Consider the following 26,379-nt stretch of genomic DNA (forward strand, 5'->3'; position numbering starts at 1 on the left):
AAGCTGGCAACAAGCGCTTACTTACGTGCTTCCAGGCGCTTCTATTCCTCACACGGGCTCCATCTTCAACTCACTTCAGCCCGTCATCCGCCATCGCCGGAACCCTGCAAAACAAGAGACATCATTATTAAAGACTTTAAAGACATTTGAGTTACTCGAAACTTACCGTTCGTGCAGTAAACGACGGACAGCAGTCCTCTGAAGTCAAGAGGCCTGCGCTACCTATCCAGTGAAGAAACTGGTTACAGCACCCTGCCCCGAGGCAGATGGAGAGCTCGGCATTCACTTACCTAAGGTGAGAGCGTTAACCTTGGGGGTGTACAGGAGAGGAGAAGAGGAAAGAGATAGGGACACCCCAATAACCCCAGTTCATTAACCCCATATTTTCTATCTGCAGACATCTTACTGTACACGTCAGGCATACAGTGCACAGAGGTCCAGCCCAAAGAGCCAACCGGGTGCTGCACATCACCTTTGAAGATACGGTAGTCGCCCAGTCAAGACCGGCGCCTCTGCGAGAATCAGGTGAGCGTTACACAATCTCTGCGTTCCGAGCGCTACCTGGAAGGAACAGCATTTAATCTATCCCCAACTGCAGGGCGACGCTCCTAAACCGTCACGTTTGTTTCAGTACGGTTGCTCTGTGTGCTTCTTTACCCCGATTACTGTGTTATCTCGAACGTCTGGCTAACGACTTGGATCTGTTTCTGATTTTGTCCCTCATCTGCTCTCGGCACTGGCTTTCCCTCGGACTGATTTCCTGGCTTCCCAACCTTGCATCTCTGTTTTTGCTTACCGCTCACTGCTTCAGCCCTGTACTGTGTCCGGTGCTTGATTCCCTCTACTAGATTTCCTGGCTCCTCCCTTGACCTCGTCTAACGTGTGTTTGGACTGCATTGCTCTGCCCTCTTTGCCTTACGATCTTGGAACTTGTACTGTTTCTCTTGGGTTGCTATGCTGCTTCATTGGAGGATTCCCCTGCATTCTCATGGTGGATTGGCATTTCCTATGGAACTCCACTTGGATTGTTTCAGTTGACATTGCCTTCTGGGAACTGTGGTTTTTTTTGGGACTTCCTTTTCTACTGGAACTCTTTTGACTGGTCTTTTCCTTTAGATTGTGCCCTTGTGCTGTCCGGGTCAGGGCCCCACTCTCCATCAAGAGCCTGCGGGCTCTAGCTTGGCTTTTCACTTCTGCGGAGTATCCTAGAATATTTGGTCTTCACTGGCTGGAGTTTTGTGCAAGTAGGTTTCTCGCTTGACACTGCAGCACAACAGGTAAGAGTGGGGTTGTCTGGGGGTGGCACGGGTGGTACTTGGTGGGTCAAAAAGGGATACTGAATTGTATCCATTTTCCCTTACAGCTCTGCTGCTTGCTCCTGCCTTTTCACCTGAACCCCTGGCCTGACAGGTTACTATCTCTGCAGGCTGCGCTCTTGGTCGAAAAGTTTCCCTGCGAAAGGAGACCCCAGTTGTCCATTGAGACTGGGGTCACCCAAGTGTCTTTGATCCTGACACCCCTCTTGTTGAACTACAAATACCAGGATGCCCTAGGAGAGGCCGCAGTGAGGCATCAGATTTGACGTGACCCAGTGTGGATTTTTACTAGGGTCACGTCAAATCGAAAGTCTCTGACCCGAAGCCAAGAAAAAGCTAGGGGACGGGAAACCCCGATTTCTAATGAGATTGTAAACATTGTATTAGAATGGCTATGTGAACGTGATGGAGGGATGCCAAGGGGAAAGCAAGAGTGAATCCCGTATTGTGGTAAACCAAGTTGAAAATTGTAATGACATGAGTGAACTCGACCGAGGGATGTCCATGGTGAATGTTTGTTGAACTTGTGACTGAAAGGCCGGAGTGAACCAGACAGAGGGAGGCCAACCCTGAGAGAAGGAGTGAACCCCGACGGAGGGGAATCCTAACACGAAAGGTAATCACCAAACGTGAAAGATTGGGAGAAGGAACTTTTGGTTTGTTTCCGGCACTTGAGGTCCTCTGAGGCAAGAGGCATTTGTGTAACAGAGACTTGGCCAAAGAAGGCCCTGATGTTTTGTAATTTAACTGCAACCTCGCGCTGATGAGGCTCAGGAGTGTGCTGTGCTCAAAAGTCCTGCTTTGTCTTATGCCTAAAACGTGGGGATGGGAGACCCCGCCATACCACCCTGACTTATCATTTTGAGAACACTTCTTTCTTCTCTGGTGAACATTATCCCACACTATTTTGTAACTTAGTGGTAAGGATTGGCAACATTCTTTTTTTTTTTAGTATAGGCCCTTTTTTATTTGACAAGTCGCCACTAGGACGGCCTTATTATTATTTGATGGCCGTAGCTTGCTCCCATCTCAGATTTAGGTTTAGATTAGGGGTTCATTTTACCGATTAGAAGGTTCAATAAACACCTTTTGAAATGTGATCACTTGTGTCTATCTTTACTGTTGCCACCATGAGTTCCTTACAATAGGTCTCTGAGGATGTCTGTGCAGTAGGGACGGAGAATGCACGCAGCTCTATACACAAAGAAAGGCTCACCTTAAGACCAGCCCCTTTTCTTCTAATATTCTTTGAGGCTCTCAAACCCAGCATGCAGGACGGCCTTTAGAACGCAGTGTAGTGACAGATGTTGCGGTCATTTTATGCTCACGTTGAACTCCTCAGGCTGAGCAAATGAGTGCATTGGAGCAGCTGGAACTGAGCAGAGGTAATTCTTGATGCACCTTAATGCTCGGGTGAGCTTTGTAAAAAGTAAAATGAGCACCAAGTCCAGTGTGCATTATTCCGGGATCTGCAACCTTTGCCTGTATCGAGATTTTGGACTACATTTCCCACCAGTCCTAACTGGTATATTCAATGGTGAGTGAGCATGGGAATCTTAGTACGATATATACGGAGAGCTACAGGTTGTGGGACCATAATGCACTTAGTGATTCAAGCGTATAACTCTTTTATCACAGGCATAACTGTCCAATATGAAGATCTAGGACCAGTCTCATCTTCCCAGAATTCTCTTTGATTTCATGCAAAGCAGTCGCAAAGCTGTCTTGCTCTTCAGTAAGAGAAGAACCTTTTTATTATGACTACAATATAGACTGGAAGTGAACATTGCAGGGGGACGGGGAGAGAGTGAGATGGGGACACAGGGGAGATAGTGGTGCGGGCGGCGATGAAGAGAGAGGTGAGAGGGTGATTGGGAGAAAGGAGTGCGAGGGGGAGAGGGAGGGGTGAGGGGGATGGAAGAGAGAGGGGGATTGGGAGAGAGGTGGGGGGAGAGGAGGGAAGAGAGATGGAACGAGAGGTCTGGAAGAAAGGAGGCAAAGGGAGGGAAGGGAGAAGGAGGGAAGAGGGGTGGGGGAGGGAGCCAAAGGGGGGAGAGCGAGAGAGAGAGAAAAAAATGAGAGGGAGAGAGAGGTAGGGAAGAGAGAGGGAACAAGAGGTCTGGAAGAAAGGAGGCAGAGGGAGGGAGGGAAGGGAGAAGGAGGGAAGAGGGGTGGGGGAGGGAGTGAAGAGAGAGAGGGAGGGAAAAGGGGTGGGGGTGGGAGCGACGAGAGAGGGAGGGAAGAGAGAGAGGGGGATCCAGAGAGAGGTGGGGGAGAGGAGGGAAGAGAGAGGGAACGAGAGGGCTGGAAGAAAGGAGGCAGAGGGAGGGAAGAGAGAAGGCGGGAAGAGGGGTAGGCGAGGGAGCGGAGAGAGGGAGAGGGAGGGAAGACAGTGAGAGACAGAGAGAATGTCAGATCTAACTAGTGAATAATATTTTTTAATCTGATGTGTTGTACAATCCAATGGGAAGCTGTGCAGTAGGACTATGTGAGTGACCTGCTGTACACATTTTCTCCAAGTCTCTACATTGCTGCAGGTGCATCTTATGGTGGGACTTGACAGTACATGATTCCCCTGCCCCTGCCTCGGTGCGCTTACCCAGAGCCACGCTGCCCTGGCTGCACTTAGAGCATTGCTGCCCTAATCGCACTTGAACCTTTCCTCTCCCTTACACTTCCCCCTCTCCTTTCCCCTGCACTTCTCGCTGTTGCACTTGCACGATCCGAATGACACAAGGCCTAGTAGGATCGGTTGTCTTGTCCTCTCTATATCTCCTCCCTTGCCTTGTGGCGCCTAGAAACACTTGTGTACAGGCGTGTTATAAATGCCTTATATCATATCATATCATATGATGTGAGTGTCAGAACAGATGGGCATCTTTTGGCTTCTTGTGCAGAGGTGCTCCCGTCATGAGTTAATGAATGCAGAGTAACTCATCTCTTCACTTCTAAGTCTATAATTTTCTGCTTTTTTGAAATGTACCAAATTATGGATTTTTTCTTGCAATATGTGCATGTATTTAGCCCTGTCTTCCTCAATATATGCTTTACTTTAAGTTCACTCCTGGTGTTTCTGGTAGAACCCCATGATTTTTGGGGGATCTCTACCTGTCGCCCACATCTTGCCCCGGATGAAGTTCGATCAGACATGGCACTGGAACTGAATGTGTCATTTTCCGTTACTTTCAATTACAGGGCCCCTCATTGCCAGTACGGTGTTCTCGTTAAAATCTAAAGAGAAAGAGGAACGGATTGAGGACTTTGAGAGAAGACGTGATATGAATCATTACTCAAGTAAGTGAGACGCAATGAAAAGCTGCGACCTGGTAGCACAGCTGAATCCTACCTCTCACATCTGCTAACACACTCTTTCTCTCACAGACTCACACTAGCAGAGACACATATGTGCTTATAGACTGGCCCACAGATATATATGTTTTATGTTATGTTATGTTATGTTAGATGCATTCATAGAGCGCACAAACACCCGAAGGCACCCTGGCACTGGGATAAGAACAGAGCTACCATATAACAAATTAAAACACAGATGTTTTGAGCATGCGCCGAAAGGTATGGTGATCAGCTGTCATCCGCAGTGGCAGGGGAGTGTAGCATTCCAGGCCTTGGCGGCTGCCACAGAAAAGGCCCGGCCGCCAGTACGAGTCAGTCTAAACCGGGGGACCTTGACCAAAAAAGCAGAATGAGAGCGGAGACATCGGGCCTCATTCCGAGTGGGGCGGTAAGGGATACCGGGCACCGGTAAGGAGACCGGTGCCGGTAATCCCTTACCGCCCTACTACGAGTTCCCTTAGCGGGTCTCTCCTTCAACGCCTGGTCTGACCAGGAGTTATGGACGGGACCCGTTAAGAGAATTCAGAGCCAATAACGGTACCGCAATTTGCGGTACCGTTATTAGCGCCTTCCCATAGAGCCCTATGGGGGCTCAAATGGGAATGGGGAATGGCTTTTTGAATGACCCGTGATTGGAGGCAGTCATGGCGCAAATAGCACCATGACTACCTCCAATCTCGGAATGAGGCCCATCGTGTAGGTACATAGTGGAGGAACTTTTCCTGAATATATTCAGGTCCAAGGCCGTTGAAAGCTTGATGTACCATACACAAGGATTTAAACAATATCCTCTTTTCCACCGTAAACCAGTGGAGCTGCCTCAGCAGAGGGGTAATGTGGGCTCCAATAGGGGGCCGAAGAGTGGCTCTGACAGCGGCGTTCTGCAGTAACTGCAGCTGATGAATCACATATTAATTCAATAAAATACAAATACATAGCGGGGCTGGGCAAGATACAGTGAATTGCAGTAATCCAGACCACTCAAAACGAGTGCTGCGACCACCGGAGCACAGCATTTTTCCGGCACAAAAGTGAGAACCTTCCGGAGTATGCGCAGCTTAAAAGGACAGCTCTTACATACTGCCGCCATCTGGGCATGCAACGCAAGAGAGGAGGAAATAACAACCCCCAAATTCTTTACGGATGCCACAGGGACCGCGAGGGGGGCCAAGAGAGGCCGGCCAGCAATCATTGGTCCAATAAAGGAGAGGTGACGTGGTACCGACCACCAATACCTCTGTCTTGCTACCATTTAATTTAAGCCAGTTTGATGACATCCATTCCCCGACCTCCTAAAGATACAGCCTAATGTGTATAGAGGCACACTGGTCTACAGTACACCTAATCACATCATGTGCTTAGACACATACACATAGTATACTGTGACGTGTGATCAACAGAATACACATAATCATGGAGGTGTTTAGTGAGAAGGATGGGTTAGCTAAACACCTATTGGCTCTAGGACTCAATCTAAAGGTGTCGGGATGAGTGAACTTAATGTCAAGCAAGTACCTTTCTGCTGCAGTACTGGTATTCCTTCACTGACCTATACTCCCAGGTATATAGCGTCCTGAACTCTCCATGGATCTAGCACCCAGCTTGCTTATTGTCTCTCAAAACACAGTCTTGGGGTTATAGCGACTATCTCGCTTTATGGCCTCACCTGCCGCCAAGTACTGTTCTCTCCTTCCTATAAGGTATGTGAAAGGCTCCTATATTATCACCCATCTAGCAGCCGACTACTCTCCTGGACCCATGGCGATACCTTTTTATATGCTCGGATCTTGCTTACGTTTTTTTCAAGTTGTGTTATCGTAAACTGCTCTGGATAGGCACATTACTTGTTACATGCTTCAGTTACTCGAGGCCTGGGAACCTGTGGCCCTTCTGCTCACTATCTCAGTCACTGCAGGTGTGACGTTCGTCTTGCTGGTTTCTAAAGCACTGGATAGGCACATTACTTGTTACATGCTTCATTTACTCTGGGCCTGGGAACCTGCGGCCCTTCTGCTCACTATCTCAGTCTCTGCAGATGTGACGTTCCTCTTGCTAGTTTCTAAAGCATTGTATAGGCACATTACTTGTTACATGCTTCATTTACTCTGGGCCTGGGAACCTGCTGCCCTTCTGCTCACTATCTCAGTCTCTGCAGCTGTGACGTTCGTCTTGCTAGTTTCTAAAGTACTGGATAGGCACATTACTTGTTACATGCTTCATTTACTCCTGGCCTGGGAACCTGCTGTCCTTCTGCTCACTATCTCAGTCTCTGCAGCTGTGACGTTCGTCTTGCTAGTTTCTAAAGCACTGGATAGGCACATTACTTGTTACATGCTTCATTTACTCCAGGCCTGAGAACCTGCTGCCCTTCTGCTCACTGTCTCAGTCTCTGCAGCTGTGACGTTCGTCTTGCTAGTTTCTAAAGCACTGGATAGGCACTTTACTTGTTACATGCTTCATCTACTCCGGGCCTGGGAACCAGCTGCCCTTCTGCTCACTATCTCAGTCTCTGCAGCTGTGACGTTCGTCTTGCTAGTTTCTAAAGCACTGGATAGGCACATTACTTGTTACATGCTTCATTTACTCCGGGCCTGGGAACCTGCTGCCCTTCTGCTCACTATCTCAGTCTCTGCAGCTGTGACGTTCGTCTTGCTAGTTTCTAAAGCACTGGATAGGCACATTACTTGTTACATGCTTCATTTACGCCGGGCCTGGGAACCTGCTGCCCTTCTGCTCACTATCTCAGTCTCTGCAGCTGTGACGTTCGTCTTGCTGGTTTCTAAAGCACTGGATAGGCACATTACTTGTCACATGCTTCATTTACTCCAGGCCTGGGTACTTGCTGTCCTTCTGCTCACTATCTCATTCTCTGCAGGTGTGACGTTCGTCTTGCTAGTTTCTAAAGCACTGGATAGGCACATTACTTGTCACATGCTTCATTTACTCCAGGCCTGGGAACCTGCTGCCCTTCTGCTCACTATCTCAGTCTCTGCAGCTGTGACATTCGTCTTGCTCGTTTCTAAATCACTGGATTGGCACATTACTTGTTGCATGCTTTATTTACTCCGGGCCTGGGAACCTGCTGCCCTTCTGCTCACTATCTGTAATGCTCACCTGATTCTCGCAGAGGCGCCGGTCTTGACTGGGCGACTACCGTATCTTCAAAGGTGATGTGTAGCACCCGGTTGGCTCTTTGGGCTGGACCTCTGTGCACTGTATGCCTGACGTGAAGAGTAAGATGTCTGCAGATAGAAAATATGGGGTTAATGAACTGGGGTTATTGGGGTGTCCCTATCTCTTTCCTCTTCTCCTCTCCTGTAGACCCCCAAAGGTTAACGTTCTCACCTTAGGTAAGTGAATGCCGAGCTCTCCATCTGCCTCGGGGCAGGGTGCTGTAACCAGTTTCTTCACTGGATAGGTAGCGCAGGCCTCTTGACTTCAGAGGACTGCTGTCCGTCGTTTACTGCACGAACGGTAAGTTTCGAGTAATTCAAATGTCTTTAAAGTCTTTAGTAATGATGTCTCTTGTTTTGCAGGGTTCCGGCGATGGCGGATGACGGGCTGAAGTGAGTTGAAGATGGAGCCCGTGTGATGAATAGAAGCGCCTGGAAGCACGCAAGTAAGCGCTTGTTGCCTGCTTCACGATGCGCTCTAACTGTCTTTTTATTTTGCAGGTACAAGTTCGGAGCGGCTGCAGGGTGCTGGAATACCCACTGGGTTAGATGTGGAAAGGAGTAATGGCACGTGAGTATTAAAGTTCCCCAATGTCTTTAAACGCACCTTGTTTTGTCTTTCAGATGCGGGATGCAGCGCCGAAGGCCTCCGGAGCGTGCGAAGAGTTGGTAAGCTTTTGTCTTTCAGATGCCGGAATGCAGTGTGAAGACCTCCGGAGCGCACGAAGAGTAGGTAAGCCTTTGCCTTTCAGATGCCGGAATGCTAACCTGTTCTTTCTTGTCTTTATAGGTGTTGCTGAAGACTGGATTCAGGATGGTAAGCCTTTTTCCTTAGGCCCAGGACCGGATGCAGAAGACACGATGAGCGTTCTGCTGCAGAGGGTGCAGAATAACGCAAAGCAAGATTCATCCACCGGGTGTGGTTTAAATAGCCTCCTGTAGTGCTTAGGTGTCTCCTTCCACAGCCACGCCTAGGTAAGAAAAGAGTTCCTGCTTTCCAGAAGAGTTCCAGTGTTCTGAATCTAGGGAGTGGCTCCAGCCCCACCCAACAGGAAAAGTAGTTCCAAACAGAAGGGGATCGGAGGCTCAACTGGCAGGCAAGTAAGCAGCATGGTCTGCTGCAGGTAAGACCACCCAAGCATTATGAGCCCGGCGCTTCCAGCGCTGGGACTGGGCATATTTATGAGCCTGGTGCCACTGGCGCCAGGACTGGGTCCAAAAGGTCCCAATTGGGACTGGTTGGCACTCGGAACCTGGGTTATGGATCGGCTTCCAAGGGAGTTGGGAAAACCCTGACCTTTTGGAAGCAGAGATCATGACAGTACTCCCCCACAAGGCCCCTCCCAAACCGGGCTTCTCCGGGGGTTTTGGCTTGTCAGGAAATGTTCGGTGAAATCTTTTGATTAGGCGAGGAGCGTGGACATATTCAGCAGGTTCCCAGGATCTCTCTTGGGGGCCGTAGCCTTTCCAGTCAATTAGGTAGAATAGTTTAGATTTGGAGATCTTGGAGTCTAGAATGCTTTTGACTTCAAACTCGAGTTCTCCATCAACTAGGATAGGTTTTGGAGATTTGGTTAGTCGGGTTTGAGGTTGCACGTGTTTTAATAGAGAGACGTGGAAGACCGGATGTATCTTCATGTGCGGGGGCAAGTCCAACTTGACCGCTACTGGGTTTACTATGGTAGTGATGGAATAGGGACCAAGGTATCTTGGGTTGAATGTGCGTGGCCCTTTTAGAGATAGATATTTGGTGGATAACCAGACTTGATCCCCTACTTGATAGTGAGGGGCTTCCTTCCGATGTTGATCTGCTCCTTTCTTGTATTGTTCTTTAGCCTTTTGAAGGTGAGCAACAGCTTCCTTAAAGGCTTGGGTGATTGTAGAATGCAGGTAGTCTACTGCTGGTGTTTCAAGATCTTGGAGGGGATCCAACTCCGAGGTTCGAGGGTGACTGCCGTACAAAAGAAAAAACGGGGTTTTCCCAGTTCCCGAATGGACAGAGTTATTGTAGGCATATTCGGCTATCCAAAGGATATCTTTCCAAGTTTTTTCAGTTTGTTGCAGCATGCAGCGTAAATACTGTTCCAGAGTTTGATTGGTCCTCTCGGTTTGTCCGTCGGTCTGAGGGTGGTGACTGGTTGATAGTCTCACATCAATTTGAGCCGACCGACAGCAACTTCGCCAAAAATGAGAAATAAATTGACTACCTCGATCCGAAATTAGAACCGAAGGAAAACCGTGCAGTCGGACGATGTTTTCGAGAAATTCTCGGGCCAGAGTTGTTGCTGTTGGCAAGCCTTTGAGCGGAATGAAATGCGCCATCTTGGAGAATAAGTCCACGATTACTAGAATCGTATTGTATCCGGAGCATGGAGGTAGATCGGTGATGAAGTCCACAGAAAGCGTATGCCAAGGGCGAGGTGGGATGTCAATAGGGCGTAAGAGGCCTGCTGGTCTTTCCTTTTGACTCTTGTTTTGGGCGCATACTCCACAGGACATTATAAAGTCTCTGATATCTTTTTTCCAAGACGGCCACCAGAAGTAGCGCTTGATCTTTTCTGAGGTCTTGGCCATACCGGGATGACCTTCCATTAAAGAGTCGTGATAACAAGAGATTACTTTTTTCTGTAAATCTGTGCTGGGTAGGTATAATCGTTCTTGGAAATACAATAAGTTGTCCTTTACTGCAAAGTCCTTTCCCTGCAGATGCCAATTCTGTATGTCTGCTGGAGTTACAAGTTGCCTGGCTTTATCCTTAACTTCCTCTATGGATTCTGTGGCGATTACACCCAGAATTCTTTGTTCGGGAATGATTGGTACAGGTTTAGGGTTGATCAAGTGTTCTTCCACTCCCATCCGAGAAAGGGCATCAGCTTTACCGTTCTTTGTACCAGGTCGATAGGTAATTATGAAGTCAAACTCGGCAAAGAATAATGCCCAACGGAGTTGTCTGGAGGATTGGGCTTTTGCGGTTTTCAAATATTGCAGGTTTCGGTGATCCGTAATCACAGTAACGGTGTGTCGGGCCCCTAGCAGATAATGCCGCCAAGCCTTAAAGGCAGACTTGATAGCCAGAAGTTCCTTGTCAGTAATCGTGTAATTGATTTCAGGAGGCGAGAATTTGCGGGACCAAAATGCCACGGGATGCAACTGATTGGTTACCGGGTCCTTTTGTGATAGAACTGCCCCCATGGCAAGGCTTGAAGCATCAGTTTCCACGATGTAGGGGAGTTCGAGGCGAGGGTGTTTTAAAATTGGTGCAGAGATAAATTTAGTCTTCAAATCCTGGAAAGCTTGTTCCGCCTCGGTAGACCATTCAAAACGTTTGTTTTTCTTTAACAAGGCAGTGATGGGCTGGACTATTCGAGAGAATTCGGGAATAAACCTGCGGTAAAAGTTAGCGAAGCCTAACATGCTTTGCACACCTTTTACGGAGGATGGTGATGGCCATTTGAGAACTGCATCGACCTTCTTTGAATCCATACGCACTCCGCCAGGTGATAATATGAATCCCAAGAATTCAACTTCAGTCACGTTGAAAACACATTTTTCCAATTTAGCGAAAAGTTTGTGTTGACGCAATCTTTCGAGGACCATTTTCACGTGTTTCCGATGTTCAGATTCCGATGAAGAATAAACGAGAATGTCGTCAATGTAAACAACAACACACACATCTATGAGCTCTCTGAGGACATCGTTCATAAAATATTGAAAGGCGGCCGGGGCATTGCAAAGTCCGAAGGGCATGACCTGATATTCAAATAGCCCATACTTGGTGCGGAAGGCAGTCTTCCATTCATCGCCCTCTTTTACTCGTACCAAGTGGTAAGCTCCTCTAAGATCCAGCTTTGTATATATGCATGCTTTTCTGACTTGGTCCAGGAGTTCAGGGATCAAAGGTAACGGATATCTATTCTTAACGGTGATCTGGTTCAGGGAGCGATAATCGATACAAGTTCTAAGGTCTCCTTCCTTTTTTGGAACGAAGAACAAAGCTGAAGAAGCAGGGGACTTGGAAGGACGAATAAACCCATTTGCCAGGTATTGATCCAGGTATTGTCGAAGGTGAAGGTTCTCAGGCTCGGTGAGGGCATAAATTCTACTACAAGGAGGAGTAGATCCAGGTATCAGGTCTATCTGGCAGTCATAAGACCTATGAGGAGGTAGAGAGTTAGCCTGCTCCTTCCGGAAAACATCTTGGTATTCTAGGTATTCGGGAGGTAACTGGGGAGTCTCTGAAGAAATTGCTGCCAGTGCAACACCAGGTGGAGGGTGACAAGTAGAGACACATTCTGGAAACTGGACCGTTCTTGCTCGCCAATCGATCAGAGGATTGTGTTTCTCTAACCAAGGTATTCCTAGAATAATCTGAAACTGAGGGGCCTTGATCACATCGAACACGATCTTCTCATGGTGTCCATCTTGACTTACTAGCGTCACCTCTTGAGTGGTATGTGTTACTGGCCCGGAGGCTATCTCCGTACCATCCACCGTAGTAATGACGTCCTTTACAGCCTTGGGACAAAGAGTTAGATTCATCCTCAAAACCATTTCATGATCCACATAATTGCCGATGGCACCGCTGTCGACGTAAGCTTCAATTGCATGTAATCGATCCGGATTATCAGGGCTAATGAGGACCATAGGTATCACGAAATGCGAGGTCACGGAACTGGTTTTCACGCTCGGCAAGAGGACCTCTATTCTTGTCGGGCGAGGTCGTTTCCCTGCTCAGAGTTTGTAACTTTGGTAACTGCAGCTCCTACTGCCTTCTTGGCAGGTTTCACCGGACAGTCTCGAAGAAAGTGCCCTGAGTTTCCGCAATATAGGCATAATTGCAACTGTTTTCTCCTTTCCCGCTCCCTTTGTGTTAGAGGACCTTTCAGACCCCCTATTTGCATGGGTTCCCCGGAGTCTACTCCTTTGGAAGGAGTTGGCGGTTTGGAAAATACTCGAGCATCCAACTTGGAACGATCGGCCTTCCTGTTCTGCAGTCTGTGATCTATTTGAACGACCAAGTCTATATAATCCGAACAGTCTTGTGGGGGATTCACTACTTGGGCTAAAACGTCTTTGAGCTCTCCACGTAGACCTCTATAAAACAGCGTAATCCTTTTGTCCTCAGGCCATTGAGTTTCCACTATTAGTCTATTGAAAGATGCAATATAAGCCAAAAGGTCTTGATTACCCTGTCGCAACGAAAGAAGCTCATTGTCCAAGGCCTGCCCCTGTGAATGTCTTGTGAACAGTTTTTCCATACTAAGCTGAAAGGCTTGAAAATCATGGAGAACCGGATCATCTTGATTAACTAGAGGGATCGACCAGTCTGCTGCATTGCCACTAAGGTACGAAAGTACAAAAGCTACTTTAGCTTGATCAGTTGGAAAGGCTGCTGGCCGGCATAAGAAGTGCAACCGGCACTGATTGATAAATACTGCAAACCTCTTTGGGTCACCAGAAAATCGTTCGGGCGGAGCCAGAGGTACATTCCCAGGTAGGTTGATCTGCACTGGATTCATAGAGGATGTTGAAGGAAGATTTGCCCCTGATGCGGGTAACGGGGTCTGTCCGGCTTGTGACTGTAGCAATTGTCTAGCAAGATCATCTGTTCTCTCCTTGGAAATAATTAGTTCCCTTCTTAGAGCATTCGTTTCCTGACGAGCTGCATGCACTTCTGCCCTTAGTTCCCCAAGTAACCGGGCTAGGTGGTCAGTATCCGAGGTTTCCATAGCGCCTGGGCGAGAGTTTTGCGGTAGGCTTTGCGTTCTGTATCGCTCACCTGATTCTCGCAGAGGCGCCGGTCTTGACTGGGCGACTACCGTATCTTCAAAGGTGATGTGTAGCACCCGGTTGGCTCTTTGGGCTGGACCTCTGTGCACTGTATGCCTGACGTGAAGAGTAAGATGTCTGCAGATAGAAAATATGGGGTTAATGAACTGGGGTTATTGGGGTGTCCCTATCTCTTTCCTCTTCTCCTCTCCTGTAGACCCCCAAAGGTTAACGCTCTCACCTTAGGTAAGTGAATGCCGAGCTCTCCATCTGCCTCGGGGCAGGGTGCTGTAACCAGTTTCTTCACTGGATAGGTAGCGCAGGCCTCTTGACTTCAGAGGACTGCTGTCCGTCGTTTACTGCACGAACGGTAAGTTTCGAGTAATTCAAATGTCTTTAAAGTCTTTAGTAATGATGTCTCTTGTTTTGCAGGGTTCCGGCGATGGCGGATGACGGGCTGAAGTGAGTTGAAGATGGAGCCCGTGTGATGAATAGAAGCGCCTGGAAGCACGCAAGTAAACGCTTGTTGCCTGCTTCACGATGCGCTCTAACTGTCTTTTTATTTTGCAGGTACAAGTTCGGAGCGGCTGCAGGGTGCCGGAATACCCACTGGGTTAGATGTGGAAAGGAGTAATGGCACGTGAGTATTAAAGTTCCCCAATGTCTTTAAACGCACCTTGTTTTGTCTTTCAGATGCGGGATGCTGCGCCGAAGGCCTCCGGAGCGTGCGAAGAGTTGGTAAGCTTTTGTCTTTCAGATGCCGGAATGCAGTGTGAAGACCTCCGGAGCGCACGAAGAGTAGGTAAGCCTTTGCCTTTCAGATGCCGGAATGCTAACCTGTTCTTTCTTGTCTTTATAGGTGTTGCTGAAGACTGGATTCAGGATGGTAAGCCTTTTTCCTTAGGCCCAGGACCGGATGCAGAAGACACGATGAGCGTTCTGCTGCAGAGGGTGCAGAATAACGCAAAGCAAGATTCATCCACCGGGTGTGGTTTAAATAGCCTCCTGTAGTGCTTAGGTGTCCCCTTCCACAGCCGCGCCTAGGTAAGAAAAGAGTTCCTGCTTTCCAGAAGAGTTCCAGTGTTCTGAATCTAGGGAGTGGCTCCAGCCCCACCCAACAGGAAAAGTAGTTCCAAACAGAAGGGGATCAGAGGCTCAACTGGCAGGCAAGTAAGCAGCATGGTCTGCTGCAGGTAAGACCACCCAAGCATTATGAGCCCGGCGCTTCCAGCGCTGGGACTGGGCATATTTATGAGCCTGGTGCCACTGGCGCCAGGACTGGGTCCAAAAGGTCCCAATTGGGACTGGTTGGCACTCGGAACCTGGGTTATGGATCGGCTTCCAAGGGAGTTGGGAAAACCCTGACCTTTTGGAAGCAGAGATCATGACACTATCTCAGTCACTGCAGGTGTGACGTTCGTCTTGCTGGTTTCTAAAGCACTGGATAGGCACATTACTTGTTACATGCTTCATCTACTCCGGGCCTGGGAACCTGCTGCCCTTCTGCTCACTAGCTCAGTCTCTGCAGCTGTGACGTTCGTCTTGCTAGTTTCTAAAGCACTGGATAGGCACATTACTTGTTACATGCTTCATTTACTCCGGGCCTGGGAACCTGCTGCCCTTCTGCTCACTATCTCAGTCTCTGCAGCTGTGACGTTCGTCTTGCTAGTTTCTAAAGCACAGGATAGGCACATTAGTTGTTAAATGCTTCATCTACTCCGGGCCTGGGAACCTGCTGCTCTTCTGCTCACTATCTCAGTCTCTGCAGCTGTGACATTAGTCTTGCTCGTTTCTAAATCACTGGATAGGTACATTACTTGTTACATGCTTCATTTACTCCGGGCCTGGGAACCTGCTGCCCTTCTGCTCACTATCTCAGTCTCTGCAGCTGTGACGTTCGTATTGCTAGTTTCTAAAGCACTGGATAGGCACATTACTTGTTACATGCTTCATTTACTCCGGGCCTGGGAACCTGCTGCCCTTCTGCTCACTATCTCAGTCTCTCCAGATGTGACGTTCGTCTTGCTAGTTTCTAAAGCACTGGATAGGCACATTACTTGTCACATGCTTCATCTACTCCGGGCCTGGGAACCTGCTGCCCTTCTGCTCACTATCTCAGTCACTGCACGTGTGACGTTCGTCTTGCTAGTTTCTAAAGCACTGGATAGGCACATTACTTGTTACATGCTTCATTTACTCCGGGCCTGGGGACCTGCTGCCCTTCTGCTCACTATCTCAGTCTCTGCAGCTGTGACGTTCGTCTTGCTGGTTTCTGAAGCACTGGATAGGCACATTACTTGTTACATGCTTCATTTACTCCGGGCCTGGGAACCTGCTGCCCTTCTGCTCACTATCTCAGTCTCTGCAGATGTGACGTTAGTCTTGCTAGTTTCTAAAGCACTGGATAGGCACATTACTTGTCACATGCTTAATCTACTCCGGGCCTGGGAACCTGCTGCCCTTCTGCTCACTATCTCAGTCTCTGCAGCTGTGACATTCGTCTTGCTAGTTTCTAAAGCGCTGGATAGGCACATTACTTGTTACATGCTTCATTTACTCCAGGCCTGGGAACCTGCTGCCCTTCTGCTCACTATCTCAGTCTCTGCAGCTGTGACGTTCGTCTTGCTAGTTTCTAAAGCACTGGATAGGCACATTACTTGTTACATGCTTCATTTACTCCAGGCCTGGGAACCTATGCCCTTCTGCACACTATCTCAGTCTCTGCAGCTGTGACGTTCGTCTTGCTAGTTTCTAAAGCACTGGATAGGCACATTACTTGTTACATGCTTCATTTACTCCAGGCCTGGGAACCTGCTGCCCTTCTGCTCACTATCTCAGTCACTGCAGGTGTGACGTTCGTCTTGCTAGTTTCTAAAGCACTGGATAGGCACATTACTTGTTACATGCTTCATTTACGCCGGGTCTGGGAACCTGCTGCCCTTCTGCTCACTATCTCAGTCACTGCAGCTGTGAAGTTCGTCTTGCTAGTTTCTAAAGCACTGGATAGGCACATTACTTGTTACATGCTTCATCTACTCCGGGCCTGGGAACCTGCTGCCCTCTGCTCACTATCTCAGTCTCTGCAGCTGTGACGTTCGTCTTGCTAGTTTCTAAAGCACTGGATAGGCACATTACTTGTTACATGCTTCATTTACGCCGGGTCTGGGAACCTGCTGCCCTTCTGCTCACTATCTCAGTCACTGCAGCTGTGAAGTTCGTCTTGCTGGTTTCTAAAGCACTGGATAGGCACATTACTTGTTACATGCTTCATTTACTCTGGGCCTGGGAACCTGCTGCCCTTCTGCTCACTATCTCAGTCACTGCAGCTGTGACGTTCATCTTGCTAGTTTCTAAAGCACTGGATAGGCACATTAGTTGTTACATGCTTCATCTACTCCAGGCCTGGGAACCTTCTGCTCACTATCTCAGTCTCTGCAGCTGTGACGTTCGTCTTGCTAGTTTCTAAAGCACTGGATAGGCACATTACTTGTTACATGCTTCATTTACGCCGGGTCTGGGAACCTGCTGCCCTTCTGCTCACTATCTCAGTCACTGCAGCTGTGAAGTTCGTCTTGCTGGTTTCTAAAGCACTGGATAGGCACATTACTTGTTACATGCTTCATTTACTCTGGGCCTGGGAACCTGCTGCCCTTCTGCTCACTATCTCAGTCACTGCAGCTGTGACGTTCATCTTGCTAGTTTCTAAAGCACTGGATAGGCACATTAGTTTTTACATGCTTCATCTACTCCGGGCCTGGGAACCTGCTGCCCTTCTGCTCACTATCTCAGTCACTGCAGCTGTGACGTTCGTCTTGCTGGTTTCTAAAGCACTGGATAGGCACATTACTTGTTACATGCTTCATCTACTCCGGGCCTGGGAACCTTCTGCTCACTATCTCAGTCTCTGCAGCTGTGACGTTCGTCTTGCTAGTTTCTAAAGCACTGCATAGGCACATTACTTGTTACATGCTTCATTTACTCCAGGCCTGGGAACCTGCTGCCCTTCTGCTCACTATCTCAGTCTCTGCAGCTGTGACGTTCGTCTTGCTGGTTTCTAAAGCACTGGATAGGCACATTACTTGTTACATGCTTCATTTACTCCGGGCCTGGGAACCAGCTGCCCTTCTGCTCACTATCTCAGTCACTGCAGGTGTGACGTTCGTCTTGCTAGTTTCTAAAGCACTGGATAGGCACAGTACTTGTTACATGCTTCATTTACTCCGGGCCTGGGAACCTGCTGCCCTTCTGCTCACTATCTCAGTCTCTGCAGCTGTGACGTTTGTCTTGCTAGTTTCTAAAGCACTGGATAGGCACATTACTTGTTACATGCTTCATTTACTCTAGGCCTGGGAACCTGCGGCCCTTCTGCTCACTATCTCAGTCACTGCAGGTGTGACGTTCATCTTGCTGGTTTCTAAAGCACTGGATAGACACATTACTTGTTACATGCTTCATTTACTCCGGGCCTGGGAACCTGCTGCCCTTCTGCTCACTATCTCAGTCTCTGCAGCTGTGACGTTCCTCTTGCTAGTTTCTAAAGCACTGGATAGGCACAGTACTTGTTACATGCTTCATTTACTCCAGGCCTGGGAACCTGCGGCCCTTCTGCTCACTATCTCAGTCACTGCAGGTGTGACGTTCGTCTTGCTGGTTTCTAAAGCACTGGATAGACACATTACTTGTTACATGCTTCATTTACTTTGGGCCTGGGAACCTGCTGCCCTTCTGCTCACTATCTCTGTCTCTGTAGCTGTGACGTTCCTCTTGCTAGTTTCTAAAGCACTAGATGGGCACATTACTTGTTACATGCTTCATTTACTCCGGGCCTGGGAACCTGCTTCCCTTCTGCTCACTATCTCAGTCTCTGCAGCTGTGACGTTCGTCTTGCTAGTTTCTAAAGCACTGGATAGGCACATTACTTGTTACATGCTTCATTTACTCCAGGCCTGGGAACCTGCGGCCCTTCTGCTCACTATCTCAGTCACTGCAGGTGTGACGTTCGTCTTGCTGGTTTCTAAAGCACTGGATAGGCACATTACTTGTTACATGCTTCATTTACTCTGGGCCTGGGAACCTGCTGCCCTTCTGCTCACTATCTCAGTCACTGCAGGTGTGACGTTCGTCTTGCTGGTTTCTAAAGCACTGGATAGGCACATTACTTGTTACATGCTTCATTTACTCTGGGCCTGGGAACCTGCGGCCCTTCTGCTCACTATCTCAGTCTCTGCAGATGTGACGTTCCTCTTGCTAGTTTCTAAAGCACTGGATAGGCACATTACTTGTTACATGCTTCATTTACTCCGGGCCTGGGAACCTGCTGCCCTTCTGCTCACTATCTCAGTTTCTGCAGCTGTGATGTTCGTCTTGCTAGTTTCTAAAGCACTGGATAGGCACATTACTTGTTACATGCTTCATTTACTCCAGGCCTGGGAACCTGTGGCCCTTCTGCTCACTATCTCAGTCACTGCAGGTGTGATGTTCGTCTTGCTGGTTTCTAAAGCACTGGATAGGCCCATTACTTGTTACATGCTTCATTTACTCTGGGCCTGGGATCCTGCTGCCCTTATGCTCACTATCTCAGTCTCTGCAGCTGTGACGTTCCTCTTGCTAGTTTCTAAAGCACTGGATAGGCACAGTACTTGTTACATGCTTCATTTACTCCAGGCCTGGGAACCTGCGGCCCTTCTGCTCACTATCTCAGTCACTGCAGGTGTGACGTTCGTCTTGCTGGTTTCTAAAGCACTGGATAGACACATTACTTGTTACATGCTTCATTTACTTTGGGCCTGGGAACCTGCTGCCCTTCTGCTCACTATCTCTGTCTCTGCAGCTGTGACGTTCCTCTTGCTAGTTTCTAAAGCACTAGATGGGCACATTACTTGTTACATGCTTCATTTACTCCGGGCCTGGGAACCTGCTTCCCTTCTGCTCACTATCTCAGTCTCTGCAGCTGTGACGTTCGTCTTGCTAGTTTCTAAAGCACTGGATAGGCACATTACTTGTTACATGCTTCATTTACTCCAGGCCTGGGAACCTGCTGCCCTTCTGCTCACTATCTCAGTCTCTGCAGCTGTGACGTTCGTCTTGCTGGTTTCTCAAGCACTGGATAGGCACATTACTTGTTACATGCTTCATTTACTCCAGGCCTGGGAACCTGCGGCCCTTCTGCTCACTATCTCAGTCACTGCAGGTGTGACGTTCGTCTTGCTGGTTTCGAAAGCACTGGATAGGCACGTTACTTGTTACATGCTTCATTTACTCTGGGCTTGGGAACCTGCTGCCCTTCTGCTCACTATCTCAGTCACTGCAGGTGTGACGTTCGTCTTGCTGGTTTCTAAAGCACTGGATAGGCACATTACTTGTTACATGCTTCATTTACTCTGGGCCTGGGAACCTGCTGCCCTTCTGCTCACTATCTCAGTCACTGCAGGTGTGACGTTCGTCTTGCTGGTTTCTAAAGCACTGGATAGGCACATTACTTGTTACATGCTTCATTTACTCTGGGCCTGGGAACCTGCGGCCCTTCTGCTCACTATCTCAGTCTCTGCAGATGTGACGTTCCTCTTGCTAGTTTCTAAAGCACTGGATAGGCACATTACTTGTTACATGCTTCATTTACTCCGGGCCTGGGAACCTGCTGCCCTTCTGCTCACTATCTCAGTCTCTGCAGCTGTGACGTTCGTCTTGCTAGTTTCTAAAGCACTGGATAGGCACATTACTTGTTACATGCTTCATTTACTCCAGGCCTGGGAACCTGCTTCCCTTCTGCTCACTATCTCAGTCTCTGCAGATGTGACGTTTGTCATGCTCGTTTCGAAAGCACTGGATAGGCACATTACTTGTTACATGCTTCATTTACTCCGGGCCTGGGAACCTGCTGCCCTTCTGCTCACTATCTCAGTCTCTGCAGCTGTGACGTTCGTCTTGCTAGTTTCTAAATCACTGGATAGGCACATTACTTGTTACATCCTTCATCTACTCCGGGCCTGGGAACCTGCTGCCCTTCTGCTCACTATCTCAGTCTCTGCAGCTGTGACATTTGTCTTGCTAGTTTCTAAAGCACTGGATAGGCACATTACTTGTTACATGCTTCATTTACTCCAGGCCTGGGAACCTGCGGCCCTTCTGCTCACTATCTCAGTCACTGCAGGTGTGACGTTCGTCTTGCTGGTTTCTAAAGCACTGGATAGACACATTACTTCTTACATGCTTCATTTACTCCGGGCCTGGGAACCTGCTGCCCTTCTGCTCACTATCTCAGTCTCTGCAGCTGTGACGTTCCTCTTGCTAGTTTCTAAAGCACTGAACAGGCACATTACTTGTTACATGCTTCATTTACTCTGGGCCTGGGAACCTGCTGCCCTTCTGCTCACTATCTCAATCTCTGCAGCTGTGACGTTCCTCTTGCTAGTTTCTAAAGCACTAGATAGGCACATTACTTGTTACATGCTTCATTTATTCCGGGCCTGGGAACCTGCTTCCCTTCTGCTCACTATCTCAGTCTCTGCAGCTGTGACGTTCGTCTTGCTAGTTTCTAAAGCACTGGACAGGCACATTACTTGTTACATGCTTCCTTTACTCCGGGCCTGGGAACCTGCTTCCCTTCTGCTCACTATCTCAGTCTCTGCAGCTGTGACGTTCGTCTTGCTAGTTTCTAAAGCACTGGATAGGCACATTACTTGTTACATGCTTCATCTACTCCGGGCCTGGGAACCTGCTGCCCTTCTGCTCACTATCTCAGTCACTGCAGCTGTGACGTTCGTCTTGCTGGTTTCTAAAGCACTGGATAGGCACATTACTTGTTACATGCTTCATTTACTCCGGGCCTGGGAACCTGCTGCCCTTCTGCTCACTATCTCAGTCTCTGCAGCTGTGACGTTCGTCTTGCTAGTTTCTAGAGCACTGGATAGGCACATTACTTGTTACATTCTTCATTTACTCCAGGCCTGGGAACCTGCGGCCCTTCTGCTCACTATCTCAGTCACTGCAGGTGTGACGTTCGTCTTGCTGGTTTCTAAAGCACTGGATAGGCACATTACTTGTTACATGCTTCATTTGCTCTGGGCCTGGGATCCTGCTGCCCTTCTGCTCACTATCTCAGTCTCTGCAGCTGTGATGTTCCTCTTGCTAGTTTCTAAAGCACTTGATAGGCACATTAGTTGGTACATGCTTCATCTACTCCGGGCCTGGGAACCTGCTGCCCTTCTGCTCACTATCTCAGTCTCTGCAGCTGTGACGTTAGTCTTGCTCGTTTCTAAATCACAGGATAGGCACATTACTTGTTACATGCTTCATTTACTCCAGGCTTGGGAACCTGCTGCCCTTCTGCTCACTATCTGAGCCTCTGCAGCTGTGACGTTCCTCTTGCTAGTTTCTAAAGCACTGGATAGGCATGTTACTAGTTACATGCTTCATTTACTCTGGGCCTGGGAACCTGCTGCCCTTCTGCTCACTATCTCAGTCTCTGCAGCTATGACGTTCGTCTTGCTAGTTTCTAAAGCACTGAATAGGCACATTACTTGTTACATGCTTCATTTACTCTGGGCCTGGGAACCTGCTGCCCTTCTGGATAGGCATGTTACTTGTTACATGCTTCATTTACTCCAGGCCTGGGAACCTGCTGCCCTTCTGCTCACTATCTCAGTCTCTGCAGCTGTGACGTTCGTCTTGCTCGTTTCTAAAGCACTGGATAGGCACATTACTTGTTTCATGCTTCATTTACTCCAGGCCTGGGAACCTGCGGCCCTTCTGCTCACTATCTCAGTCTTTGCAGATGTGACGTTCGTCTTGCTCGTTTCTAAAGCACTGGATAGGCACATTACTTGTTACATGCTTCATTTACTCCAGGCCTGGGAACCTGCGGCCCTTCTGCTCACTATCTCAGTCACTGCAGGTGTGACGTTCGTCTTGCTGGTTTCTAAATCACTGGATAGACACATTACTTGTTACATGCTTCATTTACTCTGGGCCTGGGAACCTGTTTCCCTTCTGCTCACTATCTCAGTCACTGCAGGTGTGACGTTCGTCTTGCTGGTTTCTAAATCACTGGATAGACACATTACTTGTTACATGCTTCATTTACTCTGGGCCTGGGAACCTGCTGCCCTTCTGCTCACTATCTCAGTCACTGCCGGTGTGACGTTCGTCTTTCTGGTTTCTAAAGCACTGGATAGGCACGTTATTTGTTACATGCTTCATTTACTCCAGGCCTGGGAACCTGCGGCCCTTCTGCTCACTATCTCAGTCACTGCAGGTGTGACGTTCGTCTTGCTGGTTTCTAAAGCACTGGATAGGCACATTACTTGTTACATGCTTCATTTGCTCTGGGCCTGGGATCCTGCTGCCCTTCTGCTCACTATCTCAGTCTCTGCAGCTGTGATGTTCCTCTTGCTAGTTTCTAAGCACCGGATAGGCACGTTACTAGTTACATGCTTCATTTACTCTGAGCCTGGGAACCTGCTGCCCTTCTGCTCACTATCTCAGTCTCTGCAGCTGTGACGTTCGTCTTGCTAGTTTCTAAAGCACTGAATAGGCACATTACTTGTTACATGCTTCATTTACTCCGGGCCTGGGAACCTGCTGCCCTTCTGGATAGGCATGTTACTTGTTACATGCTTCATTTACTCCGGGCCTGGGAACCTGCTGCCCTTCTGCTCACTATCTCAGTCTCTGCAGCTGTTACGTTCGTCTTGCTCGTTTCTAAAGCACTGGATAGGCACATTACTTGTTACATGCTTCATTTACTCCAGGCCTGGGAACCTGCGGCCCTTCTGCTCACTATCTCAGTCTCTGCAGGTGTGACGTTCGTCTTGCTAGTTTCTAAAGCACTGGATAGGCACATTACTTGTTACATGCTTCATTTACTCCGGGCCTGGGAACCTGCTGCCCTTCTGCTCACTATCTCAGTCTCTGCAGCTGTGATGTTCCTCTTGCTAGTTTCTAAAGCACTTGATAGGCACATTACTTGTCACATGCTTCATCTACTCCGGGCCTGGGAACCTGCTGCCCTTCTGCTCACTATCTCAGTCACTGCAGCTGTGACGTTCGTCTTGCTAGTTTCTAAAGCACTGGATAGGCACATTACTTGTTACATGCTTCATTTACTCCATGCCTGGGATCCTGCGGCCCTTCTGCTCACTATCTCAGTCTCTGCAGCTGTGACGTTCCTCTTGCTAGTTTCTAAAGCACTGGATAGGCACATTACTTGTTACATGCTTCATTTCCTCCGGGCCTGGGAACCTGCTGCCCTTCTGCTCACTATCTCAGTCTCTGCAGCTGTGACGTTCGTCTTGCTAGTTTCTAAAGCACTGGATAGGCACATTACTTGTTACATGCTTCATTTACTCTGGGCCTGGGAACCTGCTGCCCTTCTGCTCACTATCTCAGTCTCTGCAGCTGTGACGTTCGTCTTGCTAGTTTCTAAAGCACTCCATAGGCACATTACTTGTTACATGCTTCATTTACTCCAGGCCTGGGGACCTGCTGCCCTTCTGCTCACTATCTCAGTCACTGCAGCTGTGACGTTCGTCTTGCTAGTTTCTAAAGCACTGGATAGGCACATTACTTGTTACATGCTTCATCTACTCCGGGCCTGGGAACCTGCTGCCCTTCTGCTCACTATCTCAGTCTCTGCAGCTGTGACGTTCGTCTTGCTGGTTTCTAAAGCACTGGATAGGCACATTACTTGTTACATGCTTCATTTACTCCGGGCCTGGGAACCTGCTGCCCTTCTGCTCACTATCTCAGTCTCTGCAGCTGTGACGTTCGTCTTGCTCGTTTCTAAATCACTGGATAGGCACATTACATGTTACATGCTTCATTTACTCCAGGCCTGGGAACCTGCTGCCCTTCTGCTCACTATCTCAGTCTCTGCAGCTGTGACGTTTGTCTTGCTAGTTTCTAAATCACTGGATAGGTACATTACTTGTTACATGCTTCATTTACTCTGGGCCTGGGAACGTGCTGCCCTTCTGCTCACTATCTCAGTCTCTGCAGATGTGACGTTCGTCTTGCTAGTTTCTAAAGCACTGGATAGGCACATTACTTGTCACATGCTTCATCTACTCCGGGCCTGGGAACCTGCTGCCCCTCTGCTCTCTATCTCAGTCTCTGCAGCTGTGACGTTCGTCTTGCTAGTTTCTAAAGCACTGGATAGGCACATTACTTGTCACATGCTTCATTTACTCCGGGCCTGGGAACCTGCTTCCCTTCTGCTCGCTATCTCAGTCTCTGCAGCTGTGACGTTCGTCTTGCTGGTTTCTAAAGCACTGGATAGACACATTACTTGTTACATGCTTCATTTACTCTGGGCCTGGGAACCTGCGGCCCTTCTGCTCACTATCTCAGTCTCTGCAGATGTGACGTTCCTCTTGCTAGTTTCTAAAGCACTGGATAGGCACGTTACTAGTTACATGCTTCATTTACTCTGGGCCTGGGAACCTGCTGCCCTTCTGCTCACTATCTCAGTCTCTGCAGCTGTGACGTTCGTCTTGCTAGTTTCTAAAGCACTGAATAGGCACATTACTTGTTACATGCTTCATTTACTCGGGGCCTGGGAACCTGCTGCCCTTCTGGATAGGCATGTTACTTGTTACATGCTTCATTTACTCCGGGCCTGGGAACCTGCTGCCCTTCTGCTCACTATCTCAGTCTCTGCAGCTGTTACGTTCGTCTTGCTCGTTTCTAAGGCACTGGATAGGCACATTACTTGTTACATGCTTCATTTACTCCAGGCCTGGGAACCTGCGGCCCTTCTGCTCACTATCTCAGTCTCTGCAGCTGTGATGTTCCTCTTGCTAGTTTCTAAAGCACTTGATAGGCACATTACTTGTCACATGCTTCATCTACTCCGGGCCTGGGAACCTGCTGCCCTTCTGCTCACTATCTCAGTCTCTGCAGCTGTGATGTTCCTCTTGCTAGTTTCTAAAGCACTTGATAGGCACATTACTTGTCACATGCTTCATCTACTCCGGGCCTGGGAACCTGCTGCCCTTCTGCTCACTATCTCAGTCTCTGCAGCTGTGACGTTCGTCTTGCTAGTTTCTAAAGCACTGGATAGGCAAATTACTTGTTACATGCTTCATTTACTCCAGGCCTGGGAACCTGCGGCCCTTCTGCTCACTATCTCAGTCTTTGCAGATGTGACGGTGGTCTATGGAAACAAGGCGAGGCACCACACACGATAGATACGCCAGACACGAGGTTGTATTCCCAAAGCTAGGGTTTATTGCAAAAGCAGGAAGTCTCAGTTGGCCAACTCGGTCTCACGCCCCACAACGTGCATCTCTAGACCTCGAGGGACGCAAGAGAGTGAATTACCAGTTACATATATACAAAATGCATATCAAACAATCAGCTATGACATGTTTAACACCCCCCTTTATTGGGTTTCTTTGAACTTGGTGTGATGATGGACACTTTCGACAACTATGACACCTTCAAATATCTATTCTAGTAACTATTTGCAATTTGTGAGTGCGGAGGCATCGTTCAGTTGTTGAATAGAACACAGCGCTTCTGTTCTTGGAAGCGAGCTATATACGGGGGGGGGGGAAGAGTTGCATTCCAGACCTTGCTATCTATGGGGTGCTATTCGTGTCCTGGGAGCCGACACGCTCTAACAGGGCTCAGCAAAGGGGGGGCCGTAAGAAGAGCATAATTCAAGCCTTTAGCTGCTTTATTCTAACATTTTCTACCATATAACGAGACTGGCTGGCAGCTGCGAAATGATTAAATGCCCTGCAGCTCTGCTTCAAGGCTACATTCGGGAG

The 26,379-nt window shown here is 48.6% G+C and overlaps 1 protein-coding gene across 2 annotated transcripts in view; it reads left to right on the forward strand.

Moving 5' to 3' along the window:
* Window positions 1-26,379, forward strand: part of LOC138489518 (zinc finger protein 135-like) — a 227,787-nt gene that overhangs the window by 45,603 nt on the left and 155,805 nt on the right. For both annotated transcript variants that reach the window (XM_069617259.1, XM_069617260.1), the window contains exon 3: window positions 4,512-4,610. In XM_069617259.1, coding sequence (XP_069473360.1) covers window positions 4,512-4,610 — 99 coding nt within the window. The remainder of the gene's footprint in view (window positions 1-4,511; window positions 4,611-26,379) is intronic.

Source organism: Ambystoma mexicanum, chromosome 9 (assembly GCF_040938575.1).
Source record: "Ambystoma mexicanum isolate Mex_15411 chromosome 9, UKY_AmexF1_1, whole genome shotgun sequence".
Taxonomy (NCBI): domain Eukaryota; kingdom Metazoa; phylum Chordata; class Amphibia; order Caudata; family Ambystomatidae; genus Ambystoma; species Ambystoma mexicanum.